This window comes from Pleurodeles waltl, chromosome 12, assembly GCF_031143425.1.
Source record: "Pleurodeles waltl isolate 20211129_DDA chromosome 12, aPleWal1.hap1.20221129, whole genome shotgun sequence".
NCBI classification, from domain to species: domain Eukaryota; kingdom Metazoa; phylum Chordata; class Amphibia; order Caudata; family Salamandridae; genus Pleurodeles; species Pleurodeles waltl.
In genome coordinates this window covers 45982073-46004064 of record NC_090451.1, presented here as the reverse complement: position 1 = coordinate 46004064, position 21992 = coordinate 45982073, and the positions used below count along the sequence as shown (strand labels likewise).

The 21992-nt window shown below is 44.7% G+C and overlaps 1 protein-coding gene across 2 annotated transcripts in view; it reads left to right on the top strand.

Annotated features, from left to right (window-relative positions):
- CPAMD8 (C3 and PZP like alpha-2-macroglobulin domain containing 8) overlaps positions 1-21992 on the top strand; it is a 1104327-nt gene that overhangs the window by 956018 nt on the left and 126317 nt on the right. For both annotated transcript variants that reach the window (XM_069217904.1, XM_069217903.1), the window contains exons 38-39: positions 5434-5539; positions 10128-10238. In XM_069217904.1, coding sequence (XP_069074005.1) covers positions 5434-5539; positions 10128-10238 — 217 coding nt within the window. The remainder of the gene's footprint in view (positions 1-5433; positions 5540-10127; positions 10239-21992) is intronic.

Here is a 21992-nt window from a genome sequence, read left to right as displayed (position 1 = left end):
TTACCATTATGTAGCTGGACACAGGTAGTGAGTGACCTGTGTCCAGTAGACAGGTAAAATGGGTTCCCCACACTTACAAAGTCCAGTGTAATGGAGCTGGAGTTCATAAGGGCACCTCTGCTCATGCAGGGGTGCCCTCACACACAGGGACCTGCACTCTGCCCTCTGGGCTAGGAGAGCCTACCATAGGAGTGACTTACAGTGTTTTTTAGTGAAAGGGTGCATGCACCTTTTCACACAGGCTGCAATGGCAGGCCTGCAGACGCATTTTGCACGGGCTCCCATGGGTGGCATAATATATGCTGCAGCCCATGGGGAATCCTTGGTGCCCCAGTGCCCTGGATACCTAAGTACCATATACTAGGGACTTATATGGAGGCACTGGTATGCTAATTGTGGGGTGTGCAAAGTCCTAGGTAACCAAAGTTAGAGAGAGAGCACAATAACTGAAGTCCTGGTTAGTAGGATCCCAGTGATAAACAGTCAAAGCATACCGATAGCAGGGAAAAAGTGTGGGTCAGCATGCCAAAAAGAGAGTACTTTCCTACACCAGTTGCTACCACAATGGAGATCCATAACATCGAATCACTGGGTTTTATATATTATTGAAAATGGGCGTGCCATACCCTTGCGAAAATGATCTTCACCCTGTCCTCCCCAGCAAGGTTTTTGTTCCTAAGACCATTTCCTGCTCCTTCAACAGGAGGCCTTGTCCCTAGTCCAAAAGGCTGCAGTCAGTGCTTAATTTGTGCTTGTTGCTTCCAGTGCTGAGCACCAGCACTTATTTTCTGAGGGCTGGCACATATCTTCTACCTCAAGCATTTACTGCGAGCAAAAGACACATATGGGAAAGACGGAGGAAGAAAAAACTAAATAAAACTGTCACAATGGGAGAAAGCAGAAAGCTGTCAGAGTGAGCGGAAGGGTCAGGGAATTGCTTTAAATGGATTGAAGAGGCCCGAGATGGCTTCAGGATTACGCTGCCTCAGTATTCCGTGCTCGCTCATTTAATTGCAGCAGCCGTGTGTTTAAGAGGATGACTTTGGGCACCAGCACGTTTTTATTTACAAATTAAGCACTGGGTACAGTAGAGTTGGTTCCAGGGCAGGAAAGGGGTTAGGGATGTTTTTCGTGGTACATCCTGATTCCCCAAAAAGATGGTTGTTTACATCTGATTCTAGATCTCTGGATTTTGAATTGGTTCCTCGAGCAGGAAAACTTGAAAAAGCTTAAACCTAGCACAGGTGCTTCTTTCACTGGAGAAAGACAAAACAGGATGGTCTCGATGAATTTGCAGGATGCGTATTTTCCCATTCCCATTTTGCAATCGCACAGAAGTAATCTCCCCTTCATGGTGGGGGTCTCAACATTATCAGTTTGCGATCTTTCCTTTTGGTCTTACTTCTGCACCCCAGGTCTTCATGAAGGTAATGGCGGTGGACGCAGCACTTCTGAGAAGGTGAGGAGTACCTCTATTCCCTTATCTGGACGATTGGGCAATCTGAGCCAAGTCTCCAGAGTTGGTGTTGCATCACTTATAGTTGATAACTCAGTTGTTGTTCATCCTGGGCTTTTCTATCAACAGGCCAAAGTCCCACGTAGACATCTGGAGCCCTCTCAGCGCCCCCTGCTCAGTGAGGCAGTACTAGACACTACGATGAATCAAGTCTACCCTCCTCCTCCTCAGAGGAATCTAGACATTCTAACTATGATTCTGATGTTTCAGAATGGAGCAGTGGTTCCTGTCCTGAAGTTCTTGCGCCTGCCAGGACTGTTGGCCTCCTGCATTCTGTTGGTCACCCAAGCATGGTGGCACATGAGGGCCCTCCACTGGTGCCTCCGCGGGCAGTAGTTTCAACACAACAGGTATCTCAAAGAGTCGGTCAGGATCTCTAGAGACAATCCAGCGTATCTTCGATGGTAGGGTGTGACTAGTAATCTGTCTCAAGGGAAGTTGTTTAAGCCTCCACTTTCCAGTGGCCACAGTGATAACGGATGCCTCCACTCTAAGGTGGGGAGCGCATCTGAGGGATCTCAAAATCAAAGGACTTTGGTTTCAAGAGGAACAATTGTTTCAAATCAATCTGTTGCAATTGCGGGCGATACGCCTGGATCTTAAGGCCTTCCTCCCTTCCATCTGTGTCAGTTGGTGCAGGTCTTAATAGACAATACTATCACAATGTGGTACATAAACAGGGAGAGCTGGGTTGTATCGTCTCTGCAGAAGAGGCACTGTGTCAGGATCATCCGGGTTGTATGATGGCTAATCATTGAGTTGGCATTTTCAGTGTATGTGCAAACAGTCTCAGCTGGCATTTTTCAGTAGATCACAAGTGGCATCTCCATCTCTAAGTAGTTCTTTACATTTTTCAGTTATGGGGGACCCCCGGGATAGACCTTTTTGCCACTCAAGAGAACATGCATTGTCCATCATTCTGCAGCCTTGAGTACCCGATGCACTGAGCTTTGGAGGAAATGGACTGGGGCTCCCAGCTGTTTTTGTATGTCCCCCAAAACCCTTGATTCCTCTGGGTCTGAGGAAGATTCACCAAGACCGGGCCTAGGACATATTAATAACCCCGGATTGGCCATGAAGAGTGTAGTACACAGACGTCCTTCACCTCTCACTGTGCCCTCCACTCCTTCTCCCTCACAGGGCAGACCTCCTCTCGCAGTTACAGGGGCAGGTTGTACACTCCCAACTCCAGAGCCTGTACCTATATGCCTGGAGATTGAACAGGGCAACCGAGGTCTCCCCCTCCACGCCCCCTTGATGCGGTGGGTGTTATTTTATAAGCCAGAAGACATGCCACCAAATCAGTTTATTCTGGAAGGTGGTCCAAGTTTGTAAAGTGGTGTAGTGAGAAATATATAGACCCTTTAAAGGGCCATTTATCTGATGTTTTGCACTTTCCTTGGCTTAGCAAGGCTGTGAAGTTGCAATAGTTAAGGGTTATATATCTACCCTTTTGACATTTCTTTGTTTACCTGATCAGCCTTCTCTGTTTAAGTCCCTATTGTGTTGAGATTTGTTAAGGGACTTACTAACAAGTATCTTTCCACTCCATTCATTATGCCTCAGTAGGATCTTAATTTGGTGCTTACTTATCTTAGGTGTCCTCCATTTGAACCTTTGCATGGTTGTCCTTTAAAGTTAGCTACTTCCGAGACAGCTTTTCTGATTGATATACCGTCTGCTAGACGAGTTAGTGAGTTGCAGGTTTTAAGTGCTAAGCCTCCTTTCCTGACCTTTTATCCTGATAAGTTGGTGTTAAGAACCATGGCTGCTTTTCTGCCAAAGGTGGTTACTCTCTTCAACTTGAGCCAGTTTGTCATCCTTCCTACTGTCTATCCTCCTCCACATCCATCTAAGGAAGAGGGAAGAATTCATCGATTGGACCCCAAATGGCTGTTAGCTTTTATGTGGACAGGACTTGTGATATCAGGCTAGATGATCAGCTGTTTGTTAGCTATGTGGGCAAGATGAAAGGAAAAATGCACTATAAGAGGACATTATCACGGTGAACCATTCTTTGCATCAAGATCTGCTGTGTCATGGCTCATAAGGAACCTCCAGAAGATATTAGAACTCATTCCACTACAGCTACACCTTCTACTTCTGCTTTAGATAGAGGTGTCCCTGTGGTTGACATCTGTAAAGCGGCAACTTGAGCCTTTGTTAACACTTCTGCGAAGCACTATTGTCTAGACTCTGAAGTGAAAAGAGATGGTCACTTTGCTCGTTCTGTTTTGCAGGATTTTTTGTTATAGGCATGCATTGACCCTTCTCTGAGTGTGGGACTGTTTGGGTACTCCATTCAAAAGGTAAGGAATCCGCAGGTAGATGTATGCATCAGAAGAACATGTTACTTAACTTCGGTAACGCTTTTTCTGGTGGATACAGTATCTGCCTTTGGATTCCTCACTGACTTCCCCACTTCTTCCCCGTTGCTTGTCTGCATAAACCAAAAGGTTTTGTATATATAACTTCAGTTTTTTATATATAAATATTTGGTTAAAGGCTGTATAAGCTGTAATTACAATTTTGAGTTAGTTTCACTCGTTCGCCTCAAAGGCACGTAAAAATCGGGTGCAAACAGATGTCAGCACGACAACGTGGGCTTCTTATGGCTCCAGTGATGTCACGCAAGGTCACATGCTGAGCCATTGGCTTTGCAACGTCCTCGTCGTGTGAGAGACCTGTCAATTAAGTTTCTGTGGAAAGCTGGGGCAACGATATTCAAAAGGTGAGGAATCCAGAGGTAGATTCTGTATCCACCCGATAAAGGATTACTGAGAGGTTGTGGAGCGTTGGTGTCAAAGTTGACAAAGATCTGACTACCATTAACAAATATATCAGCGCTGTACCGTTAAGTGGCATCAATCTCCTAGATACTGATTTGAATCAATAGCAACAAAAGTAGTGGGAATGACAATAGCTTTGCTTTCCCTCCCCTGTGGATATTTTCTCCCTGGATCTTCCCCTTTAAGAGTCCTCTGTGGCCGTGGGTTAGTCACAGTACTGAAAGAACCCTACAATAAGACCCATTTCACCTTTTCCTTCTCCTTGGCCACCAGGTCTTCAAGTTTGCCCCATCAATCTGATGCCCGCACAATCTTTAAGAGTCCTTTTGGACTCTTTCACAAAATATTCACATTCAGCAGTGAAATGGGATCTTGAAAGGCAGACCACTTAAAACCTAATAGAGATCCAAAACTTATTTTTCCTGCCACAAAAAAGGCACTTCACAAACAGTGGGGAAAAAAGTCACTGGAAAAGCCAAAAAAAGCTGGAAATATTTTCCTGTGATGAAAAACATTGAATGAAGTTGCAAGGTTGTAAGTTCTAATAGAAAAAGTTATGTAAATTGAGTAAAAACAAAAGCCTTGGTCTGACTTCCACAGCTCAGAAAAAAGTACTGGCACTAAGAGGCAACAATCAGTTTCTGGGATTGAAAGCATCACAGCATCTTAAAGACTCAGGCAATTTTTGTTAGTACTGTGCTAATATGATGCCCATCAGCAGTAGTCTAGGATTAAGTTGCTGCATTGTAGTTTGGTCATGGTACTTTCAGTGGAAGAGTGTAGGCTCACTGAGAAACCACTCAGGTTTTCAAGGGATTGGAGGTAATACATAGTTGAAGAGCACATATAACTAATATTTGTTAGGGACTATTATAAAGGGATGGCTTTTGTCTAAAGTTGTCTCAGCTTTCTCCCCATTTCCCCTTTGTAAATGTAGTCATCACAGACAATTTAAGCAGTAATCCAACTGAGACAAATTCTAAAGCTTGCCTGAATGTGCTTCTGCATGTTTAGCTCTCTTTATCTGAAACACTAGCAGTCATGTTGAATTACCCTAAGCATTTACCAAACTGCGTGCCCCTCTGCTGTACCATGAATCATTGCAGTTTGCATTGTTTTTCTCCACAGATTCACAGTCACTGTATGACTTGTGTCAAGTTCCAGGCTTTCCGAGAATACATTGTTGGGAAGACTGCACCAATGCCAGTGAAGGTGTATGATTACTACGAGCCAGGTATTTTGTTTTTTCAGTTTAGGCCAATATCGGCCATTCCATCAACTTGGAATTAACTTCTGCATCATATCGCCCAAGAAGAGCAGTTGGGCTAGCAGCCTTCATAGTTACAGAGGAGGTAGCGCACATTTTTCTGCCCACGGGGGGCTGTGGTATGCACCGTTTGAGCAACAGAGATGATGACAGAGTCTGGTGTAGGATCTGTAAAAATAAATGATGGATCCTGATCTAGAGGTTTGTATTTGTTCTGTAGGTATGAGGGTGCAGCCTTAACAGAAGGGGTGTCAAAATAGCTTAATACCTGGTTCTAGAAGACCTGGAACCAAAGATAGCAATGGTCTAGTGGCAGACCTTTGATGGAGTGTTTCGAAAATTACAGATGTGGTGGCTGTGGTAGTCGGCCAGTCAATATTTTATTTATTGGTGCCCCTGATAAGAACCCCTGGAAAGTGTTTATATCACTGACAGGAGATATTTTTGCTAAAGATGAGTCTGATAATGTAGGCGGATATAGCCTGAAAGTGGAGTTTGTGTGATGATAATAGTGAGAATCTCGATCTAGATAAAGAAATCTGTCTTCCCCTTTAGTGGGATCTCCTGGGGATCTTGAATGGTGACATGTGAAGTGAGATCTTGACCTTGGCCTTGACCTAGATTTGCTGCTTCAAGGTCTGGTATGATGGGAGCAAGATCTAGGGTGCTTTGGTGGATACGGCACTGGTATAGGGGACTGTAGTAGGAAAGAAGCAATGTGGCTGGAGGATTTGGTGGCGGAATTACCACTGGACTTGCCTATTGGGGAGGCGGAAATGGAGGAGGAGGTGGCGTAGAAGGAGGTGGACGAGAAGTCTCCATTGAGGAGGTATTGCTGAATCGAGAATAATGAATGGAGATGCCAGTCTGGATGGCGAGTAGGTTCTGGAGTACCCAGAGTCTGTTTCAGATGGGATTCAGTGACATTTCATACATGAAAGCAATTGGGCTGCCTTCATTAAAAAAGTGGAGTGATGTCTCAATGTAGAATATCTCAAAATCAAAGGTACCCTCCTCCTCGATGTCCTATGTGTTATCAATGTCAAACCATTCCTTGATGGCGAGTAAGTATGTGCAGTACCTTTTCTCAATGTTGATGTCCTAGACGTTGACTGGGGACATCGTTTCTCACCAGACCTTCTCCTTTTGGATCTCCCTACGCAGGAGTCCTCGGAGGGTGAAATGGGGCACTGGTATAGGGGACCGGTCTCTCCTCACTCCTAAGATGTCTCTCCAGCCAAGGAATCATGCCTTCCCTGTTGCTCTAATTGAGCATGCAGGCGAGCCGCTCTCTCAAAGTGCGTCCAGGGAGGGTCCTACATGAACACATCTTAGGGTCAAGGGAGTCTTGGAAAAAAGAGGATATAAATCCTGTGCGGGTCTATTTTAGACATTTTTTGTACCACATTCTGGACATTTCGCTAAAAGAGGTGGCATTTGTGAAAAAATATATATATCCTGTCAGCAAAATATTTAAAAAAATACTCTTTGCCCTAAAAGAGGTTGAGTGAATCATTTTTGGAAAGAAACTGGTGAAAAAGTAAAAAGCCCTAAAAAAGCAGAGCTCTACTCCAGGGTCCTGTCAGCAGGAGCAGAAAAAAGAACTGGGTAAATTGCAAGGCTTGATGGGTCACTGGAGGTAAGGGTGCTGTTTTCTATTCTCATTGTTTCAGTGCTGCAGCCTAACAAGTTGCATTGCCCTATCTTTTCCTATCATTTACTGTAAAAGAAGTCAAAAAGCGTTTGTGAAGAGCTTTTGTAAAAGGTCACTTTTAATTATTCTTAGTGACATTTAAAGGTTTATGCCTTTTTCCTTCCAGTTTTTAAAGTAACTTAATGTGACTGGCAAATTTTATATTTTTGTTACATGTTCCACCTGGCCTTTGTGAATGTGAAGATACTGTAAGAATTGTAACTTAAAAAGAACTGCTTTGAACTCCCTGCACGTGAGTGAGAATATTCAGTGCTTATGATTATTAATAGAGATCCCCTAAAAGAGTATCCTGGTTGCCTCTAGGAGTGAGCAGGGGACGGAAGACCCATACAACAACCCTATACTATATCAGCCAAATAGAAAAACCTCTGCTCAGAATGCCGAGTCATCCTACATGCCACTCAGCCAGTCATTTAACACCAGGATTTCTGATGCCCAGTTCCATAAGTGCAAACCAGCCGTGCCCATCCCACCATCATAGGTAGATTGCATACATTTATTAGATGCAATGCATGGGGTGTGGTTTACCCATAAGAAGCAATGCACCCTGGCCATAAGGTCTATAAACTACCTTTAGGTAATTGTTAATGAGAAGCTTTGTAGGGCATAGAGGAACTGTGGATGGACCATCGTTTTGAAGAGGGCCACTCTGCCCACGATGCTAAGCAGAAGCTTGGCGCTTAGTGGATTAAGATTAAGGCTCCACATAAGGCTAGTTTCCAAGGAGAAGTGCCCGCCTAAGTGCTGAAAGCCAAGCCTATCTATCTGAAGATAAGACTGCCAGTCTGTAATTTCCTTATCCCCTTCAAGTGGGACTAAGAGACATTTGGAACAGTTACATTTGAGGCAGAGGCTTCACCGTAGAGGTCAGGCACATAGATCAGTTAGGGGCCTATTATCTGGAGGGGCGGGTTAAGAATGAGAGTACATTTGATTCTTCATTCTGTCATCCTATTGGAAGACGCACACAAGCATCACATCTGATCCACACTGCCACAGCTTCTATTTCAAGGACCAAAATGAGTTGGGACAAGGGATATCCCTGTCTGGGCTCATTAAGGATTGCAAATTGGGGGTGATAAAATACCATTTACTCTCTCTTGTGCTTGGGGCGGGCGTTAAGGGCCTTAACACTAGTCCCAAAGTGGGGTCCAAACCACATGTGTGTCAGCATCCCATTCAGGAACTAACAATCAAATGAGCCATATGTTTTTTGTTTTTTAAAAATCTGTAAGCATAAGGGTGCTGGAGTCTTTGAGCTGATGAAGTTGTTCCAGGGCACAATGCACTCTCCGGATGCAGTGGTAGAGCGGGGGGAATAAAGCCACATTGGTCTGGATGGACTAGTGAGTTAGCACCTCAAGAAGCCTGTTTACCACTATTTTGGCATAGATCTTAATTTCAGCATTTATTAGGGAGAAAATGTTGTAGTAGGTACACTGGTCAGGGGGGCGACCCAATTTATGTTCTTTGAGTGATTGGCCGAGCACACTCGGTGTCAGCAAGGGGAGGTCCTCAATAAGAGGAGAGAGTAGTAACAAGTAGTGAAGGTGGACATGATCTCTGCTGCTTTATGCACCCGCTTGTCGTTAACATCAAGCAGGTCAGGGCTCACTCTGGAAGCGACGTCCCCAGTGGACAGTCAGTAAAGTTGTTTTGTTTATTTGTCTCACCATTCATAGACCCTCCGGGTTGAGGTGATCCGACATTCACGAGCCTCTTCCAGACAGGTTTTTCTTACAGAGGCCCAATCTACCACTATATGATATCGGACCCTGCCTGTATGATCTGCCCAACAGTCACGTATGAGTGCTTGGATATTAATCTCCAGAGTGATTAGCTGTTGGTGTTTCTCCCTCTCCCTCTTTTTAAGAAAAGCCTTAGCTTCTCCAAGTATGGTGCATTTCTCCATGGACCATAACGGGCCAACAGAGTTTTCTGTATGGTGATTAAGGTTGAAGTTTTCAGTTCTTGCATTACGAAATGTGGTGTGCACTGCCTTTCCACCACGTACCATGCACTGAGATGCCATATTGAGCAACAACAATCTCTAAGAAACACAATCTTGGTCTTGACTCTGGAATGAACTGAAATACCTTGAGGGATATATTATAATACTTTTCTTTTAAAACACCCTTCCACCTGGCAATTTGGCCTGAAGTGTTTGGCCTGCCTTAGTTTTGCCTGCATTACTGAGAGGGGTGTTCCTTCATACCCCACTAAAATTCTTAGCTTGTCTGCAATATGTAGCATTTTGCAAAACAAGTATGAGAAGAATTATTTGTCATTTTAGTGGGTGGGAGCAAGTGAAATTATTCTATGCAAATGAGGCATAGCATGAACATTTTTGAAGACCATTGCCTTAAGTTTGTGGGTAGTTATAACTCTCTTACATTATTGGTTTAGAGCTTAATAAGTGCAAGTAAGCTAAAGTTATCATTATGGTATGAGTGCTTTGCCAGTGGTTAACCAAACCAGGTATGCAGGCAGCTAACAGACACACAGTTATCTTGGTTATGCTCTCCTTATAGCACTGTCTTAGTACTCAACTAATTCAGACGTGTGCTATATACCTATAGTATGTAATAGGCCAGGATAATAGCATGTGTTTCTCGAAGTATCTGTTTTACCAATATATTTTTGTCATGTTGTTAATAAACGTGTAGGCTGTATTGCTAATAGCCAGTCAGAAGCAAATATACTCCTGAAATAATGTCCTAAATCTAATCAGGTTGCGAGACTGCATCAGATTTCACATATAAAACTTAACATTTCACATATGTAACTTAAATAATCACTACTTTCCCACTGCTGAATCCTTCTGTTTGTCAATCACTACAGCTTTTGAAGCCATGCGGTTCTACAATGTGAGTGCGCACAGCCCACTGGCAAGAGAACTCTGCGATGGAGTCACATGCAATGAAGTTGAAAGCTCTTCTAACCAGTGGATTGGTAAGTTATGAGGGTCAAGGGGGAAGATGACGCTGCCTGTTTTGCACCATTTTTGAGTTTCCGATCCACCACCATTCTCCATCAAGCCAACAATTGTAACGGCACCGCAAGTCTGACGCAGCTGAACGCAGGCTAGCACCCGTACACCGTCACTGCTGTGGCCCCAAAAAAGTGCTTATGTACAAGTACTTAAGGATAAGGCTTAAATGCCAAATCACCATACAGGCACAATAAAAAGCAAAAAGGCAATTCATGACTTTATCCAGAACTTCCAGTGTAGGGTTGGTAATCTGTGGAGAAGCAGGTATGCACTGAAGCGCATCAGTCAAGACAGATTTTTCAGTTTCTCCAATTTTCTGCATGTACTGCAGTACAGCTATCACCTTATTGCACTACTGCTGCTCTGAAGTGCACAGACCCTTATTGGTTGGACCTAAAGCTGCAGTAGTAGTGTTTTAATGGCAACAGAACGACTCTAGGACATACGTTAATCAATGTAATGCTTCACTGGCAATGGTAATGGTTGACAGTGCAAGGTCTTACAGTATAATAAAAACTGACTGTTGGCACTACCCCCATCGACTTCAGTGGCGGGTTATGACTTGTATTGCAGAATGGTACTGTTCACATTGATTTCAGTGGTGTTACATGGTGGAATATAACATGTTGCTCCTTTTACCAGTCTGGTGACAGCTTGGCAAAGCCAAAAGGCCTGCCATATTAATAATGACATACCTTTATATTATAATAATGTGTCTAGTATAGGAAGCGGGTATTGTGAGTATATAGGATTCAGAACTCGCTAGAGATGACAATACGTTACATACCTCTAACTGTAGTTCTCCAGTATTGGAATCTTTCATAGATTCGCATGCTTGAATCATTCTCAGTTGTCAAGATCTGAGTCCCCCTGTATCTTATAAAAGCAATGTAATGTTAAGTATAATGTATGAAGGCCTTAGGCCCTTCACTTCAAAGCATATCCTAGTCTATTTGAAAAAAATACATCAAGCATAGGTTTCATCCAGTAAGGCTGCTTTGCCCTGTAGAACACTCCTGTGAGACGCTGCAGTCCCTCAGATTTTCCAAAGCACAAGTGGTGGAGAATCAAAGATAGATGGAGAGAATGGTGAGCCTCTCAGTTTAGGTCGGAGAATCGCTTGTGAATCTATGAAAGATTCCAATACTGGAGAAATACAGTTACAGGTAAGTAACTTAGGGCCAGATGTAGGAAGGCTTTTGTGCCTCGTAAATGGCGAAAAACGCCATTTGCGAGGCGCAAAAGCCCTTACGCGATGCAGAAACACATTTTGCGAGTCGGTACCGACTCGCAAAATGTGTTTCAGACTCGCAAATAGGAAGGGGTGTTCCCTTCCTATTTGCGAGTCGCACCGCGATGTAGAGTTGATTTGTGACCGCGAAAGCGGTCGCAAATCAACTTGCAGTTACCATCCACTTGAAGTGGATGGTAACTCATTCGCAAACGGGAAGGGGTCCCCATGGGACCCCTTCCCCTTTGTGAATGCTCACAAATTTTTTTTTTCAGACCACTGCCTACTCTGAAAAAAAACGAAACTAAAAGGTTTCGGTATTTTTTCTATTTGCAGCTCGTTTTCCTTTAAGGAAAACGGGCTGCAAAGAGAAAAAAAAAACTGCTTTATTGAAAATCAGTCACGGACATGGTGGTCTGCTGTCTCCAGCAGGCCACCGTCCCCGTGAGTGCCTAGACTCGCTATGGGGTCGCAAACTGCGACCCACCTCATAAATATTTAGGAGGTGGGTCTTTGCGACCCCATAGCGAGTCGCAGAAGGTGTCTGAGACCCCTTTCTGCATAACATTTTGCGAGGTGCAAATTGCGAGTCGCTGGGACTCGCAATTTGCACCTCGCAAAATCTTTTCTACCTACATCTGGCCCTTATTTTCTTACTCCAGTATTGGAAGTTTCATAGATTTTTCATGCTTGAATCAGAGAAGCTAGCAGTAGTGAAGCACATTGTAATGTTACGTTTACACGTATCAGTCATTACCATGGATAAATAGGTTTGTATAAAAATAATTTGAGTCTTACTTATATAGCGAATGACGCCTAGAATTGAATGTTGTTATGCCAAAGCAATATTAAATAAGCATTATACAATGTGTGGAACTAATACTGGGATGGTGGGAAGAAAAGAGGAAAAAAGCTCCCCGTTACTGGAATAATGTCTTAGTACTGCTTGACCCACTGCCACATCCCCTTGAGGTGCTGCATCTAGGCAGTAGTGCTTCGTGAAGGTGTGTGTGTTCTTCCAGGTGGCTGCTCTGCAACTGTTTTGAAGAGGCACACCAGCAAGCAGTGCTGTTGAGCTCGCAACAGATCTAGTTGAATGAGCATCTGTTGGTGTCTGTAAAGGCTTTCCTGCTGTGCTGTGGCAAAAATGAATGCGCTAGATATTCACCTAGCAATAGCCTGTTTGGAGACAGGCTGTCCTTTTCTTGGAGCGCTAAATGCCACAAACAACTGGTTAGATTTTCTCAAATCCATGCTTTTCTAAAATCCTTGGTCCTGTCTAGATAAAATTTGAGGCACCTTTTGATGTCCAGAGAGTGAAGAGCTTGTCAGCAGGTGTGATTAGGTTCCGAAGGAATGATTCCAAAATGACTGGTTGATTGATGTGAAAGTTCAAAGGGGCTTTGGGGATAAACTTTGGATTTGTCCGAAGGATTACGCTATCTTCCTTAAACTGAAGAAATGGGTCCTGTATGGCAAAGGCTTGGATCACGCCAACTCTTCTAGCTGAGGGAAGAGCGACCTTCCATAAAATAAACTTTACATCTGCCCTGTGAACAGGTTCAAATGGATGCTTCATCAACTGCAATAATATGGCGTTCAGCTGCCACAATGGAGGAGTTGGTCTGACTGGTGGGAAAACTCAAAAAAGACCTTTGAGGAATTGTTTCATAATTCTGGCAGACTAAAAGAGGGTGACTTGTCAGACCGTCTATATCATGATATTTCAGCTAAGTGCACCTTGATGAGAGCATGACCCAATCCGGATCTAGACAAGTGCAGTAGATACAGGAGGATCTGTTCAGGCATTGACGACAGTGAATGAACTTTAGCTTGTTGGCACCATACACAAAATCTTTTCCACTTAAGATGGTAGGTTTTGTTTGTAGTCTCTGCTCTGGCTTTGGTCGAATTCATTGGGTTCAGTAGCCAAGCTCAGAAGTGAAGAGATCCTGGATCCGGATGCAACACTTGACCCTTGTTCATTGTCCGGAGGAAAGGTGTTGTCTGTAACAGAATGTGGGGGCGCTGAGAGGAGAAGCAGCTCTGTAAAACCAATGCTGGGGCGGCCATGCCCGGGCTATCCGGAGTATCCTGCACCTCTCAGTCTTGATCTTTGATACAACTCTTGGAATGAGGGGAATGGGCGAAAAATGTGAGCATATATTCCTGACCATGTCATCAAAAATGCATTCCCCCCTATGATTCCGGATGGTGATACCGACTTGCACAGCATCAGCATTGGGTATTCTGTGGAATTGCAAATAGGTCGAGGTTTGGTTTGCCCCACCAAGAGAATATCTGATCTATTGTTTCCTGATCAAACTCCAATTCATGGTTGTATGTTTTCAATCTGCTGAGAGTGTTTGCTAACACATTCTGTTTTCCTGAAACATGCTCCGCTCGTAGATGCACTCCGTGAAGGATGGACTAGTTCCAAATATGTTGTGATTCTCGAGATAGGAGGAGAGACTAGGTCCCACCCTGCCTGTTGCTGTAGTGCATTGTTGTTGTGTTGTCTGTCTGTATCAGCACCGGGGAATTATTTATCCTTGGAAGGAAAGCCTGAAGGGCCATGCTTACTGCCTTGAGCTCTAGCAGGCTGATGTGATAACTCTTGTGCAGTCTTTTCCATTTGCCCCTGACCTGCAGGTCTTAAAGGTAGGCTCCCCATCCTTCCATGGAGGTGTCGGCAGTGATTACCCATGGAGAGGGTGGAGTTATGAGTGACAGTCTTACTGACAGATGTAGACTCTAAGTCCACCCAGATAGAGCCTTGACCATTGCGTCTGTAACTGTGATGGTATCGTTGAAGGAACCCGTGGCCTGCGCCCACTGGCTGTCCAGTTCCACCTAGATTGGTCGCATTTGCAGTCGGCAGAATGGAATGAGAGGAATGCAAGATGACATCATCCCCCAAAAAACTGGTTACTAGGGAGTCTCCACTGAGCTCTGCTTAGTCGCACCTTTTCAAGGAAAACTGGTTACTTACCTGTAACTATGGTTCTCCAGTATTGGTATCTTTCATAGATTCACATGCTTGAATCATCCCTGTTGTCGAGTTGGGAGTCCCACGGTAACCTTAAATATATATAGCAGTAAGTGTACTAAGGCCTCAATGGTATAGACAGGCACTGTTATAGCCTAACCATGTTCTTTTTTAAAAAAAAGAACCAAATCTGAACTACAACCAATCAGGCAACAGCACCTTCTAGAACACTCCCAACTGAGGCTGTTTCCCTCAGATTTTCTAGTACGAGTGTGAAGTATATAGTTTCATATATGAGGAGAGCCTCTAAGGGGAGGAGGGTGGATTGGATGTCAATCTAAGAAAGATACCAATACTTGAGAACCATAGTTACAGGTAAGTAACCAATTTTCTTCTCCAGTACTGCATCTTTCATAGATTCACATGCTTGAATCAGAATAGTGAGCAGCAATTGTGCTTATTTTGACAATAACTTCACTGATTATAACAATAATAATAGCAATGATGATACATTCAGTTAATATTTGAGAGCAATATATACATTGAGAATGTTAATAACAATAATAAGAATAGCAATATTAACAATAATAGTGGACGAGTACTGACAACATACATATTAAGTGGAAGGTTGGATAACCAGACAGGCTCACCTTAATTGAATAGATGTCTTAGCACTGCTTGTCTGACGGCTGTATCTGCTTTGTTCATCTCATCCAGGCAGTAGTGATTCGTAAATGTATGTTTACTGGACCATGTTGCTCCCCTGCAAATATGCTGCAGGGGTACTCCAGCAAACAGAGCTGCCAATGTGGCCACCGCTCTGGTAGAGTGGGCTTTAATCCTACTACATAAAGGCTTTCCTGGCTGAGAATGACAAAATTGTAGAGTCCGTCGAATCCATCTAGCGATGGTCTGCTTAGAGACAGCGGAGCCTTTCCTTGCATCTCCATATGCTACGAATAGCTGGTCTGATTTTCGTATTCGATGCATTCTTTGAAGATAAAACTTTAGACATCTTTTTACATCTAACGAATGCAGAGCCTTTTCTGCTGCTGTTTGCGGATTAGGAAAACACGTTCTTCAAATCACCGGCTCATTCAGATGGAAATTTGATGGTACCTTTAGTATATACTTAGGGTTTGTTTGAAGTATAACACCACTTGGAGTGAACTGAAAAAAAGGTTACTTGATGGTGAAGGCTTGTATGTAACGCACCCTTTTCACTGATGTGAAAGCTACTAAAACTGATATCTTCCAAGTAAGGAATTCTAATTCTGACCTGTGAATCGGGTCGAAAGGTGGCTTCATGAGTTGTCCTAAAACTATGTTTAAAAACCATAATGGCGGAGGTTTACACACTGGAGGAAACGCTCTAAAAAGACCCTTGAGGAATTGTTTAACAATCCTGGAAGAGTATAACGAGGGCCCCTGATGAGAGCGCTGGAATCTTGAAAATGGCGCCACAGGTACTTTTATTGATGAATAAGAAAGTCCGGATTTTGCCAAATATAATAAATAAGGAAGTATATGCTCCAGTGGTGATGCCATAGGATGGATTCCCACAGCAACTGTAGGAAGTTGGCTCTGTATGCACTATTTCAAAGTAAGGAATAGTATGCACAGAGTCCAAAGGTTCCCCTTAGAGGTAAGATAGTGGCAAAAGTAGATAATTCTAAACCTCTATTTTGTGGTAGTGTGGTCGAGCAATAGGCTTATCAGAGGGTAGTGTTAAGCATTTGTTGTACACACACAAGCAATAAATGAGGAACACACACTCAAAGACTTACTCCAGGCCAATAGGTTTTTATATTGAAAAATATATTTTCTTAGTTTATTTTAAGAACCACAGGTTCAAGATTTACATTAAAAACTATAAATGTAAGGTACTTCACTTAGATGCTTTAGGAACTTTGAATGAAAACAATATCTTGTACAGTCTTTGTAAAAATGGCAATAAGCTATTTTCAAAGTGGACACTGTGCAAAAATCAACAGTTCCTGGGGGAGGTAAGTAAATGTTAGATTAGGAGGTAAGTAAAACACTTACAAGTCTCAGTTCTGGGACATAGGCAGCCCACCGTTGGGGGTTCACGGCAACCCCAAAGTTACCAAACCAGCAGCTCAGGGCTGGTCAGTTGCACAGGTCAAAGAGGTGCCAAAAACACATAGGTGCCTATGGAGAATAGGGGTGCTCCAGTTCCAGTCTGCCAGCAGGTAAGTACCTGCGTCCTCGGGGGCAGACCATGGGGGTTTTGTAGAGCACTGGGGGGGACAGAAGTAGGCACACAAAACACACCCTCAGCGGCACAGGGGCGGCCGGGTGCAGTGTGCAAAGCAGGCGTCGGGTTTCAGGTAGAAAACAATGGAGGGACCTGGGGGTCACTCTAGCGTTGAAGTTCGGTTCCTTCAGGTCCTGGGGGCTGCGGGTGCAGTGTTGGTTCCAGGCGTCGGGTCCCTTGTTACAGGCAGTCGCGGTCAGGTGGAGCCTCTGGATTCTCTGCAGGCATCGCTGTGGGGGCTCAGGGGGGTCGTCTCTGGTTACTCACGGGCTTGCAGTCGCCGGGGAGTCCTCCCTGAGGTGTCTGTTCTCTGGATCTCGAGCCGGGGGCATCGGGTGCAAAGTGTGAAGTCTCACGCTTCCGGCGGGAAGCGTGCAGTCTTTGAAAGTTGCTTCTTTGTTGCAAAGAAGTAGCTGGTTTTGAACAGGGCCGCTGTTCACGGGAATTTCTTGGTCCTTAACTCCAGGGCAGTCCTCTGAGGCTTCAGAGGTCACTGGTCCCTGTCGGATGCGTCGCTGGAGCAGGTTTTCAAAGTAGGAGACAGGCCGGTAGTGCTGGGGCCAAATCAGTTGTCGTCTTCCTCCTTCTCTGCAGGCTTGTAGGCCAGCAGTCCTTCTTGTTTTTTCAGGTTGCAGGAATCTGATTTCCTGGGATCTGGGGAGCCCCTAAATACTGAATTTAGGGGTATGTTTAGGTCTGGGAGGGCGGTTGCCAATGGCTACTGTCCTTGAGGGTGGCTACACCCTCTTTGTGCCTTCTCCCTGTGGGGAGGGGGGCACATCCCTATTCCTATTGGGGGAATCCTCCAAAATCAAGATGGAGGATTTCTAAAGGCAGGGGTCACCTCAGCTCAGGACACCTTAGGGGCTGTCCTGACTGGTGGTTGACTCCTCTTTGTTTTTCTCGTTATCTCCCCTGGACTTGCCGCCAAAAGTGGGGGCTGTGTCCAGGGGGCGGGCATCTCCACTAGCTGGAGAACCCTGGGGCACTGTAACAAGAAGTTTGAGCCTTTGAGGCTCACTGCTAGGTGTTACAGTTCCTGCAGGGGAGAGGTGTTAAGCATCTCCACACAGTGCAGGCTTTGTTTCTGGCCTCAGAGAGCACAAAGGCTCTCAACCCAGAGCGTCAGAAACTCGTCTCTCAGTAGCAGGCTGGCACAGACCAGTCAGTCCTGCACTGAAGGATTGGGTAAAATACAGGGGGCATCTCTAATATGCCCTCTGTGTGCATTTTTTAAATAAATCCAACACTGGCATCAGTGTGGGTTTATTAGTCTGTGAAGTTTGATACCTAACTTCCCAGTATTCAGTGTAGCCATTATGGAGCTGTGGAGTTCGTTTTTGATAAACTCCCAGACTATATACTTAATATGGCCACACTGTACTTACAATGTCTAAGAATAGGCTTAGACACTGTAGGGGCATATTGCCCATGCAGCTATGCCCTCACCTGTGGTATAGTGCACCCTGCCTTAGGGCTGTAAGGCCTGCTAGAGGGGTGACTTACCTATGCCACAGGCAGCATTTTGTAGGCATGGCATCCTGAGGGGGATACCATGTCGACTTTGCCTTTTTCTCCCCACCAACACACACAATCTACAATGGCAGTGTGCAGGTGTTAGGTGAGGGGTCCCCTAAGGTGGCACAACATATGCTGCAGCCCTTAGGTACCTTCCCTGGTCACAGGGCCCTTGATACCACTGGTACCTTTTACAAGGGACTTATCTGTGTGCCAGGGTTGTGCCAATCGTGGAAACAATGGTACATTTTAGGTGAAAGAACACTGGTGCTGGGGCCTGGTTAGCAGGGTCCCAGCACACTTCTCGGTCAACTCAGCATCAGTATCAGGCAAAAAGTGGGGGGTAACTGCAACAGGGAGCAATTTTCCTACAGTAACACACCACAAGCAGAAGCGCTTCCATTTAGGCTTATAGGTCTTATTGGTAGTTTCGGGCCTGGCTTTTGCCAATATTTCTCTGCATTCCGGTCGAATGTTAAAGGTGGAAAACTCATTGGAGCCAGGCCGAAAAGTGTAGAGACGAAGGATCCGGATGTCTGACTTGCCCCTGTTTCATGGTCAGCAGGGTTGATGTCTATCTAGAAGGAACCAGAACTGTCTGAGCAATTTGTGTGCAACGAGGAGGAGACGGCATTCCTCTGTTTTCTTCTTGCTGATCACCCTGGGAATCAACAGAATCAGTGGAAAAGCGTAGACATAGATTCCTGACCATCTCATTAAAAAGGCATTTCCCCATGACCCTTTTTAGGGATGCCGCTTGTGGTAAAAAGATCTAGATTCGGCTTCCCCATTTCTGGAAAAGCTGGTCAAGAACCTGTTGGTCACGTTCCCACTTGTGATACAGGATGATTGTTCTGCTCAATGAGTCTGCCAGGAGGGTGGACTGTCCCGGCACATGTGCTGCTTTCAGAGAAATTTGATTCTCTATGGCCCACTTCCAAATGCTCTGGGCTTGATGTGAGAGCCCTAACGATTTTGTGTCTCCCTGTTTGTTCAGGTAGAACATACTTGTGGTCTTTTCCATTCTTATGAGGACTGTTGAGTTCTGGATTTTTCGCAAGAAAGCCCTTAGTGCCAGATCGATTGCCTTCAGCTCCAGTTGGTTTATGTGAAGATTTTTGTCCTTCTGTGTCCAGTTGCCACTTATTTGCAAATCCTGAAGGTGGGCGCCCCAACCTTCAAGCGACACATCTGTCGTTATTATGAAATTCGGAACTTGTTGCAGGAAAGAGAGGCCCTTGGACAGATTTGACAGTTTTTATTCTTGATGTGATCTGAATCTGATCCTCGAATGAGCCATTCACCGGGAGCCACTGACTGTCTAGTTGCTCCTGCAGAGGTCGCATATGTAGGCGGCAATTTGGAACCAGTGGAACACATGAAGAAATAATTCCCGTGGGTAACTTGTAGCAACATTTTTACTGATAGCTTGTGATCCATTTTGCTAATTTTTCGTTGTCTCTCCTGGGATGGAAATGCTTTGCTTTGGGTAGTATCCAGTAGTGCTCCTAGGAAATTCAGCTGCTTTGTGGAATGATAAAGTGACTTTTGATAGTTGACGGTAAGGCCCAGACTTTTGAACAACTGTAGGCAAGCGGATGTGTGTTACACCACCTGATGTCTTGTGAATGCCTTTATGAGCCAGTCGTCCAAATATGGAAACATCTGTGTCCTCAGTTGTCATTAGATGAGCTGCTACTGGGGGGGCCAGCACTTTGGTAAAAATTCTGGGGGCTGATTTTAGCCCGAATGGTAGGACTCAAAACTGTAGATGCATACCAGCTACCTTGAACCAGAGAAATGTTCCATTATTTCAATATATTGGGATATGGAAGTACACATCCCAGAGGTCTAGAGATGTCATGTGATCTCCTATATTTAAGAGGCGTAGAATGTCCTGAAGCGTTACCATACGAAATGTGTTTTTTTTCAGGAACTTGCTTAAGGCCCTCAGATTTAATATGAGATGCCAATCCCCTGAAGGTTTTTTCACTAGAAAAAAGCAGGAAAAATAACCCGGTCCCCCTGCAGAGCTGGGACGATCTCCAGTGCTCCCTTATGTATCATGGAAGATATTTCTACGAGGAGTTGCCTTAAACGTGGAGGTGGGGGTCCAGATGGGGGAGTATTTGGAGGCTTCTGGAGGAATTCTAGAGTATGCCCCTTGGATGCTATATCTAGTACCCATTTATCTGATGTTATCATTGACCACTGAAGGATGTGGTAACTTATGCGGCCTCCAATCTTTGTTACACAAGTGGGGTTGGTAGCTGGCGTCAATGTGCGGTCAGTGTTTTCTGCCCGTGTCTCTGCCACGGGTTGAGGATCTTACTCTTGTGGGGTTCCTATAGGCTGCTGTTGGTGGTAACCTGTATTGCTCTTGTCCGTACTGCTGTCGAAAGCCCCTTTTTGATACTGTTGCCTATATGGCTGGTATCCGCCGTGAAAGGAATAAGTTCCTCTGCTTCCAGGGCTGTCTTTTGTACTGCAGTGTGCCCAGAGGTCTGGCTGTGTCAGTCTCCACCTTGATAGATTGCAAAGCGTCCTCTACATGTTTGCCAAAGAGGCATTCCCCTCATATGCCATATCAAGTATCTTGCTCTGTACATCTGTTCTAAAGGAGGTAGATTTCAGCCAAACATGCATGCGCAGCACTGCTGCCCCCGCCAGCTGCCTGAATCTCATCAGGGAGATGTCAATCGCACAATCAATTATTTTGGCTCCGTTCCGTTCCCTTTCTTGTAATACCTTTGCCTCCAGTTTAGCGTCCTCAGGTAAGTGGTCAATGTATATGGATATATCTGACCACATTTGTCTATCGTATCTGCCTAGAATAGCTAATGAATTTGCAGCTTTGACTGTTATTGCTGCCACGGAGGAGAACATTTTGCCAATGTTATCTAGATGGCATCCTTCTCTATCTGGCGGGTAGGATATTGGCACTGAGGGATTCTTTGAGCGGCGTTGTGCCGCCTGAGAGATCACGGAATCCGGCTTAGGTTTTCCCATTAAGCAAGTGGAGAGTCTTCCAGGGCTTTATATTTCTTCTTCAAGTGTGGGATTTGAGAAGGTATTGTAGCTGGATTTTTCATCACCTTCAGGCCTTCTTTCCATATAAAATCTACGATAGGTATTGCTCTCACGGACTTCTTTGTTGGCTCTTTAAAGTCATATAGGAAACAGTCTTGTCTCCCTAGAAAGGATGGGTAACTCGAAGCATTTAGCTGCTCTCTCCATTAGGTTATGGAACCCACCCATATCCTCAGGAGGAGAGGCTACGGGTCCAGCGAAAGGTGATGATGGAGTAGGTATTGGTCCCACTCACTAAGTATGGCATCTGGTATTTCTCCTTCTTCCCTTTCCTCATCTGTGGTCTGAGGGTCATCCTGAGGTGGTTGCATGTCTACATCTGGTCTGAGTGACGTTCCTGGTATGGGTAGGGACAGGAGTCTGCAGTCCTGTTTCTAGTTCATACAGTTGCGGGACCTGTGTTGCTGGTACTGAAGGTGGAAACCTTTTATAGTAGTTGTCCAACATGTTTTGAAGACCTGTTACCAATCACCCTGGCATAGGTATGGAGGGGTCTCTATCACCTTATTCTGAATATGAGACATCCACTTGGTCTCTTGCTGAGTAATAGTTGTCCTGGTAGTGATCATCATTATCTAGAACTTGACATTTGACGTTGAACTGTGATG